Source organism: Prunus persica, chromosome G4 (assembly GCF_000346465.2).
Source record: "Prunus persica cultivar Lovell chromosome G4, Prunus_persica_NCBIv2, whole genome shotgun sequence".
NCBI lineage: Eukaryota > Viridiplantae > Streptophyta > Magnoliopsida > Rosales > Rosaceae > Prunus > Prunus persica.
Window position 1 is genome coordinate 23,012,296 of NC_034012.1, and position 9,778 is coordinate 23,022,073.

At 37.3% G+C, this 9,778-nt stretch overlaps 2 protein-coding genes across 2 annotated transcripts; one reads left to right on the plus strand and one right to left on the minus strand.

Moving 5' to 3' along the window:
- Window positions 753-4,881, plus strand: LOC18781021 (probable receptor-like serine/threonine-protein kinase At5g57670). Its single transcript, XM_020562853.1, has 10 exons — window positions 753-1,321; window positions 1,436-1,518; window positions 1,640-1,889; window positions 2,027-2,704; window positions 2,796-3,044; window positions 3,137-3,300; window positions 3,379-3,455; window positions 3,527-3,674; window positions 3,902-4,051; window positions 4,162-4,881. Exons 1-10 carry the CDS (start codon window positions 1,147-1,149, stop codon window positions 4,399-4,401), a joined length of 2,214 nt encoding a protein of 737 aa, XP_020418442.1. The 5' UTR covers window positions 753-1,146; the 3' UTR covers window positions 4,402-4,881.
- On the minus strand, window positions 7,681-8,795 carry LOC109948916. The gene is made up of 2 exons (XM_020562806.1): window positions 8,640-8,795; window positions 7,681-8,542 (listed from the first exon to the last, which is right to left on the minus strand). Exon 2 carries the CDS (start codon window positions 8,431-8,433, stop codon window positions 7,834-7,836), a length of 600 nt encoding a protein of 199 aa, XP_020418395.1. The 5' UTR covers window positions 8,434-8,542; window positions 8,640-8,795; the 3' UTR covers window positions 7,681-7,833.

A 9,778-nucleotide genomic window follows, 5' to 3' on the forward strand; every position in this document is an offset into this window, starting at 1 on the left:
GTTGGTTAAAATAATATTTTCATCCTTTTATATTCTAGTTCGATGTCCTTTTTATACATTAAGCTATAGTTTAGAATATCATTAGGTCAAACAAAAGACACTTTGCTACTAAAAAGCAAGAACTCGATCCCACTTTCTTTATGTTAGAGTAAAACACAAAGAACTTTATTATTAGAGAGAGAGAGAGAGAGAGTTTAACTACTAGTTTAGTTGTTCCTTGTTTTGTTGGCAAGCAAGTTGTGACGTGATTTGATTTCTAGTCCACGTCCCACTTGACTAGTAATTTATCTTGTTTAATGTCTTGGTAACCAATTTTGGATACATAGGAAGAGGTTATGAAACTCTTCCACATAATAATCTAATTAATCTTCAATGTTTCTCATGAAAATATTTAAGATTATCTTTATTTATTCCTTTCTGAAAAAAAAACAAAAAAACAAAAAAAAAATCCTCTTTTTCCTGTAAAAGGAAAATTTTCTGAGCTTTATATAAAAGACCATAAGATATAGGGGTTAAAATGTAAAAAGACAGAAGGAGGGTGCAGCTAGAAGTAGAAGATTCGTTTCCCTTTTATATTAATTATCACATGGGTTTGTACTTTGGATGGGTGGAGCAAAAATCTATAATAATTAAAAATGATTGTTTACCTTTCCATGATTTCCATCCAGCACATGGGTTTGTATTTCTTTTTGCTTTTTGTGTGTTTACCAAAACAGAATAAAACATAGCAAAAAAGAAAAAGATCTCTTGTTCTAATTTGTTGCATCTCGTGTGCTTATGAAAATAAGAATGTTAGTAAAGAAGGGTGCATTATTATTAGTATTAATTATTATTATAATTTGGAACAAAATGGCCGGACACTCATCTATCTGGAGCAGGCACAAAAGAGAGAGAGAGAGAGAGAGAGAGAGAGATTAGCAAGTGAACAAGGTAGAGGAGCCGAAGAAACAGCATAAGATTTTCCTCCGAGACCATTTCCATCTTCACCAACCAACCAACCAGGATTTGATTTCCCAATTTCCCAATTTCCAATTTCCCGTTTCCAATTCTCAACGGAACAGACAGACAAACACACGCCAGTGCCGTTGGAGTGACTGATTTCTCTGGGAAAGAAACAACGTAGGACTGAAGGAAGCCGCTGGTGAGATGAAGTTGTTGACCGGAGAAGGCGGTGGTGGTGGTGGGAAGACGGTGGTGGTCGGGGTGAAGTTAGATTCGCACAGCAAGGAGCTGCTGACGTGGGCACTCGTTAAAGTGGCGGAGCCTGGTGACAATGTCATCGCCATTCATGTCCTTGAGGACCACCTCCACACCCCCTCTGGTCTGCTCTCTCTCTCTCTCTCTCTTTCTCATTGTGGTTTGTTTGTGATTTTTTTATTTTTTTTTTGTGGGTTTCTGTGTTCTGTTGAATGAATTTGGTTTCTGGGTTTTGTAGAGGGGACTTCGTCTTTGCTCTCGCTGGTAAAGACATTCGATTCTGTGCTCTCTGCTTATGAAGGTTTCTGCAACTTAAAGCAGGTTGAGTTCCTCATTTTTACTTTTTATTTTATGTTAACTTCTCCTGAGAAAAAACCACCCGAAAGAATTTTTTTTTAATTTTAATTCCTTTGGAGGTTGAGAATATTTGAATTGTAAACAGGTTGATCTGAAGCTTAAGGTCTGTAGAGGCAATTCTGTCCGGAAGCTTCTAGTACAAGAAGCAAAATCATACAATGCGGCTGCTACAATTGTTGGAACTTCCAAAACTCACCATAGAATCGGGTCATCTGCCTCTGTTGCCAAGTACTGTGCGAGAAAGTTGTCCAGAAGTTTCTCGGTTTTTGCCGTTGATAATGGCAAAGTCGTATTCAAGAGGAACGGACCTGATAGCAATGCAGATAAAATTCAAGGTTTGGATAATTCTTCTTCTGGGTTTTGTTGATGTTAGTTCCGAGGATGATTCCTAGAGTGTGTTTTTGTTATAAATTTGTTTTTGGTGTTATTACTATGCTTAACTCTTTCACTTTTTTGCCTTGTTGATGAACAGATAATGATCAGAACCAGAGTTATGTAAATACTAGTTTGTCACTGATCAAGAATGCAAAAGTACCTAATGATGCTAAACTTAATCAATGTCGACATCTAATAAGAAAACCTTGTTCCAAGTGTGGCAAGAAAACGCTAAAGAGAAATTGTGAGAATTGTGCAGCGGATTCAGTTTTTCGGGGAACCTCTGGGACTCAATTAATTGATGAGTCGGAAGGGGAAGATGGTGAAGAAAATTCACTGGCCTTAGTACCAATCCAAAGACTCGACATTTCATCAAACTCTATCAAGATTCAAGATTCGCAGTGTTTCAAACCTGGTTGGTCACTTCTTCGTCACACATTTCTACCAAAGCGACAATGCATGGAGAAAACTGAGAAAAAGACATCTGTTTTTGGATGGGCCTTGAGACCATTGAGCTGGAATACTTCAGCTGTTGTCTATCCTGATCACAAACTGGTGAATCCTGGACAGGATCAAGATTGTTCTTCCATGCTGAATGGAATAAGTGGAGCAATTGTGCCGTTTGGGCCTAACGCAGTCTGCCCTCCTCTATCTCCTCACCATGGCATGGAGCCCCTTCCTGAAGAATTTTTGGATTTATGTAAGAAATATTCATCCAGTTGTAGACTGTTTTGCTATAAGGAACTTTTGTTGGCGACCTCCAACTTCAGGCCTGGTTTGTTTCTTTTCCCTAATTTTACAATCCTGGTTTTGAGTTGACTCAAAGTTGGATGTTATACTAACAATTCTTAAATTGCATTTTTCAGAGAACATGGTTGGTAAAGGTGGCAGTAGTAGTGTTTATAGAGGGTGCCTTTCAGATGGCAAAGAGTTGGCAGTGAAACTCTTGAAGCCATCTGGAGATATCTTGAACGAGTTTGTTCATGAAATTGAGATACTCACAACTTTAAACCACAAGAACATAATCTCCTTATTTGGATTCTGCTTCGACGAAAACAACTTACTTTTGGTCTATAATTTTATATCAAGAGGAAGCCTAGAAGAGAACCTCTATGGTATCTATTTCTTTGGACTCGAAAACTTCACTCTCTTTTTTCTCTCCCTATTTTCAGTTTTCTTAACTCATAAAGGATAATTTCTGATCAAGGTAATAAGAAGGATGGGAATGCATTTGGTTGGAAGCAGAGATATAATGTAGCCGTAGGTGTAGCAGAGGCCCTCGATTATCTACACTATGGCTGTGAAGAACCTGTAATCCACAGGGATGTGAAGTCTTCCAACATCCTTCTTTCAGATGATTTTGAGCCACAGGTTCTGTGCTATAACTTCAATATTCTTTGTTAATTATTTGAAGCTTCATCTGTTCATCCCCTTATCATGGTTCTGCAGCTCTCAGATTTTGGACTTGCTAGTTGGGCATCGACGTCATCCGATATTAGTAGCACAGACGTTGCAGGAACATTTGGGTGTGTAGTGTCTTCTTTTAGTCTATATATTCCCCTTCACATATTCTTTCTAACACTCTTTACTGTGCCAGTTACTTGGCTCCAGAATACTTCATGCATGGCAAAGTGAGTGATAAAATTGATGTCTATGCATTTGGGGTTGTAGTCCTTGAGCTTCTTTCAGGGAGAAAACCAATCTACAGTAAAGATACAAAGGGCCAGGAAAGTCTGGTGATGTGGGTAAGTTCAAACATGGGGCATGGAATTATTTTCGTGTCTACTCTTTCTGAATATTGTGATTGTCGTGAATATGTAAGATTAAATGGAATGCAACTTACTTCTGAGAAAGGAAGCACATTTTCTATTTTTTCGTGTCCAATAAATGTGCTATTACAAAGAAGTTGCTATAGTGATTCTGTGAAAGTGTACTTGATTGATTTATGTCAATGAATGGGGGTTGATTCCAGGCAAAGCCAATATTGAAGAGTGGGAACGTGGCCCAACTGTTAGATCCGAGCCTGGGTAGTGACTACGACCAGGATCAAATTGAGAGAATGGTTTTGGCTGCTAACCTTTGCATTAGACACACACCTAAGCTTCGGCCTCCGATCAACCTTGTAAGTTTAATTTTTGCTTTCACTTTCAGCTTTGAATTTTACTTAACTATTTGGTTTTTATATAACTTCAAATTTATTTATTTGGTGATGATTTCTTTTTTCAATCCCAGGTTTTGAAGCTTCTCCAAGGAGATGAGGAAGTTACAAGGTGTGCAAGGCAACAGGTAAGTGCATCAGAAGAACTTGAAGCATTGGACGGAGAAGCACTTCCTTCTGACATTCAATCCCATCTTAACCTTGCGCTGCTAGACTTGGAAGATGATTCCCTTTCTACTAGCAGTGGTGAGCAAAGCATCTCATTAGAAGATTACTTGCAAGGGAGATGGAGCCGCTCGTCAAGCTTTAACTAGCCACCTTTTCAGTTTGAAACTCTTGAAAATACACATGGTGGTATATTAGTAGGGTTCCTTTGTACATTCCTTTGTCTTTGTTCAGCCAGAGTTGTTGGTTGAGTCACTTAAACAAGGTCCTGGAAGAGAGGCTATTCGCCAGAGGTTTGACCTCCTCCTTGATCTAATCGTTGTATCGTAGCTGAGCGTCTTAAGCTGGTTTGCCCTTGAATTCACTAGTCTCTCTGTTCTTGAGGCGAATGGATTAGTGAAAAAAGTGGCAGGACACTGAGAATATCCGTTCTGCTCTGGTCAGCATAATAATCGTTTCTTTCCATATGTTGTACATGAAGGGTATCTGATATTAGGAGATAGGTCACGGCATCCTTAACTTTCCAAAGTTTTCTTCTTTTTTCATCTCATCTTTTTAATTATATTTTGCTACTATTTTAAGTATTTCAATTGAAGAGACTGTTCAGACTGCTGATAAAAAGGAAAAAATGAAAAATTGTTCAGACTTTTTTTTTTTGGCTGTATCGGCGGTGATATTGAATTACAAGCGACAGATGCTAGGCAAAATCACCTGGGTTGTGGTGCCAAGTTGGATTACTAGCTAGATGACCAGAATGCTCTAGTGAATGACTTGTTTGTGGCAGAAACTCTAATTTGGCACTTTGGAAATCATGTCAAGCAAGATCTACCCTAAATCCTTCATACTCCCATGAATACCCTATTAAAAAACCCATGCTAGAGAACACTCAACCTTTCTCTAAAATCACATTAAAACCCCTACCTTTCAAGCTTCTTCTTTCAGTAAGTGTTAAGTGTTGTTGAGGATGCATGGTTACTATGGTACGCAGTTTTGCAATGCTAGGGGCTTTCCCTATGCCAAATCACATAGTGAGGAGTCAGTCCAGGGATTCAGATAAGGAGCCACCAAAGTGACAAGGTAAGAGCATATATATAGAGGCCTAAGAGCATCTGAGAGGATCAATGTAATTTTATTGCATGAAGTTGAACTAAAACAGTAAAATTTCACTTGCAATGGTGTGATTTAGTTCATTGCAGTATATACAATTGCAATAGAGGGTGTTATGTGATGAACCCTATATTGTAATTACAATTGGCTAACTATGGAACCCATATGTCAATAAAAAATGAAAAAAATACAGTAATTAATGCATTATGTTGTTAAGAGTATCAGCAATGGTTGTTCAATAGTTCAATGAAATGCAATAGAAAAAATACACCAATTAATTTTTCTTTCAAATATATTTAAAATTTGTCTCTTTTTAAAGATCTCTTTCAGAATATTGCACTCCCCGCGATCTTCTTCTTCTTCTTTTCACGCTTGACTCTAATCTCTAATCTCTCTCTAAAAATGGGTATTTATAATCAACTAAAACCTAGAGACAATAGGATAAAAGCCCTAGCTAAAACAAAAATCCTAATCCAAATAAAGTAGGAAACTTAGGATTTCATGTTTGATATAGGAATCGAATCCAATTTTGAAGTCCAAAGTTCAAAAAACTTGTTTGGTAGGCTCATTTTTGAAAACCCAAACTAAAAAAAAAATCGAAAACACCCACCATCCTTGAAATAGCTCCAAACTTAGACTAGCATGATTTCTGTTCATCATGTATGAGTAAATTAGTCAGCCCTTGATGTCCTGTTAAACTGCAGGCTATCTTTTTCGTAGGATGGCGCAACGTGAGTGTGTGTTTGCGTATATTTATTTATTTTGTTTTAGTTTGCTGCATCATCTATTTAAGTGTAACTGTGTAACTTGCAAACCAAAATTTGTAGGCTTTGTTTGGTGGGCTGGCTTCGACTGGTTAGAGCAATTCCAGCGGTAAGGCGGGGGCGCGGGCTGGGGGGGGTTTGGGCCAAAAAAGTGATTCTAGCAACATAGGCTTACCCGGGCAACAGGTGGACCCCAGCAGACTGGGTTGGCCCTCAGGGGAGGCTGGCCCGACTTGGAGCCCGAGTTTTGGATGATGTCAGCGCACTGACGTCAGCGCTACAGTGCCTCCCATAGCCAGCATCCACGTGGCGTTGTCTGGGCTCTCAGATCTGATTTTTTCCTCCAATCTAACGGCAGCGAATTTTTGTGCAATAAAATAATGAAAAAAATTAGAAATTTTTAAAAAAAAATACCCAAAAATTAATGAATTTTTTTTCTACAAATACCAACCAATACTCTTTACTTTTAACACCAAATCCTCATACATTTTCGTCTCTTTCAACTATTATTCACTTTCTATTTAATATTATTTTCACTTTCAAGTTTTATTTTTTCAAAATCTTATCCGATTTTTTTTTCCGATTATGAGATATGAATTTTATAATAAAGATTGACATGTAGGAACCCAAAAATCTAATCCAAAAATATTATCCAAATTAATTGTTTAGGTAAAAAAATTTGTGAAAAAAAACAAAAAAATGAATAGTAATTGCCCTTAGCCATGGCAACAGGTGGAAACACAAAATACTATTTGCAAGGGCAACCACTATTCACGTGAATAGTGGCTGCCCTAGCTCTCCCCTTGCCATGGTTAAGGGTAAATGGGTGGAGTTGCTCTTAGGATGGACTTTTAAACATTGAATTGGGCTGGCTTGGACTGACTAGGCTTTGAGTCCAATCCTATTCATTTTTGCACCAAACAACATACTTGAGTTAAATTTTTTTTTAATAAATCAAAATTTTATTTTATAATTTTGATTAACAATAATCAGATGCAAAATTCGAACTTTTTGCCTTAGTGTTTCTTTTATTTTTTCTTCAGTATCTTTCTTCCTCTTTCTGATCAAAGAAAATACTAACTAAAAACAACATTAAAAATAAATAAATAAATAAAAGGAATGATGCAAAATTTGGATGGGAAACCAGATTTGAAAGATCTTCAAGACGTTGAACAAACCAAACTATACTAAATTAGATGTATGAGAGACACAAAGAAGATTATATCTCTCATAAGATAACGAGTGGGTTTTTTCTTGAAATGTTTGAGTCCTTTTCTGTAAATCCCTTAACCCGGAGAGATGGTACGACACTGCCCGAACAATTTGTTAACCATTCATATTAGGAAACTAACCAAACCTTTCCAACCATAATTGAGTATGGGCCAATAACCGAGGCATCAATGGGCCAATTGGGCCGACCTGCCCTAAATATGGGGTTGAGCCCAACCCCTCTTGGGTTGGCTTATGAGTCTGAAGTGTTTGGAAAAGAAAGTTGCAATAAATTGATCACAATTTTGGGTACACATTAGACTATAGTGCTTGGCTAACCAAAATCCATACATTCAAAAGATGAGTTCTTGAATGGTAAGTTTCAAAAACTGAATGATTACCCACAACAAAGAGTTTCAACATAACTGAATAGTATTTCTATTGAATTAATAAAACATACATCTCATTAACCAGTTTAGTCACACAATCACACTAGTCACTTCACTTCACCTGAGAGATATTCGCATTCGGTCGCGTGACAAGAGAGATATTCACATTAGATAACGTATGGGTGATTTCTTTCATTCCTCTGGCCTCCTCCAATTTGGCGTAGTATTGAGTTTGAGAATGTGATAATTGAGTTTGAACATGTGATATTTGAGTCTTTTTCTGTAAAACCTTTAATCCCCAGAGATGCTTCTTCACTGCTCGAACGGTGAGGCCCCGGCGGTGCTTCTCGTCCATCAGCTTCAGAATGCCCTTTGGGGTTACCTTTACCTGGCCCAACTCCAACTGGATCACTGCCTCCACAAACTTCTTATGATGCTCCAGTTTCCATGAAAACGACATGTCGTCCTCCTTCTCCTCCTCCTTCTTCTTATTAATGTTAAGTCGTTCAAAGTCTCTCATCAAAGCACTGTGAGCGCTAGTTTTCTGAAAACCGCGAGCAAGGATTTTCTGGAAACGCTGAAAGTTGGAGATGTGGGTCAAGAGAGTTGACCGCGGAAAAAGCCTCAAGGCCTCGTTGTTCATGAGCTCCACAATCAGGATCGTCCACCTGGCTGTACGGATTCTGAGATCATCCAATTCTAATCGGATCATGGTGTCCACGAACTGCTTGTGGTGCCAAAGCGTCCACTCGATTGTTTCCACACTTCTTCGTTGTGGCCTCCTCCGGTAATTTCTTTGCTCACCCTCATCGTGATTTCCTCTGTTCAATTCCATATTGATAATTTTGATCTCTGAATTAGAAAAGTATGAGTTATAGGCTAGGAAGTTCGTGTATATATAGTGATTACAGAGCATACCTTTCCTTGTCTCGCAAGTCACAAGCAACATCCCCTACTTGTATCAGGAAACTAACCAAACTCTTTACCCAATTAAAAAAGGAAACAAACCTTTCCGTAATTGAGTATGGGCCTAAATATGAAGTTGAGCCCAGCCCTTCTATTAGTACCAATTTGAAAGACAAACAAAATTATATAGTTGTTCGTTACTTGCAAATTCCACGTATACAATAATAATTCATTAAAATTTTTAAAAGTTTTTTTTTTTTTTTTTAAATACAAATGATAATACAACACTACAAGGAGATAAGGGGATTTCTCATATAGACACACTACTACAGTACAATAGGGGTTCGAATATGAGACAATTCGTCTGCAAGTCAATGCCCTTTTTTCATTATACTCTTAATTTGAACAAAATTTTTTTTAAAAAAAACACAGCCTATAGCCGAGCGGCTGTACTCGTTTAATATATTGTATTTAAACAGTATAGCCGGGCGGCTATACTATTAATTTCAAAAACAATTTTAAAAAACTGAGTATAACCGCTCGGCTATACAATTTTAATATATTATATTTCAACAGTATCGCCGCGCGGCTATACTATTTATTTATAAATAAATAATAATAAAAAAAGACCCAATATACACTATTTATTAAAAATTATAATTTTGGCAAATTACAACTGAAAATTTCCGTCAATAATAATAATAAAATTTATAGTTTACAATGGAGTGTGTGTTTATAGTTTACGAGTGTAACTTGCGAATTATGAAACCCAACATTGCCAAGTGCAATCCTAAAGCGTCCGCCTCGTATATTCCCCTCCCACATCTGTTTCCAAGCCTTAATTTTATAGCTTAAAAGTGATAAAATGTTCAAAAACTTCATATGCATAGGAATATAATAACAGATAATACATAAAATATGTAAATAGTCCTTAATAATGTAGGTGTCTATCATACAAGGTTTACCAAAGCAAAGTATGTGGTCAACATCTAGAACAAGAAACCAAGAACACTTTCTTTTTAGAAGCCTTGGCAAAAGAAAGATCCAAGCACTCCTTCAGGCATCTTGCAATGTTACACATGAAAATGACTCGTAGCAATGCCATTATTGTCTTCCTAAGATAATAACAAAAGTGTCAACAAGGTCCAAAA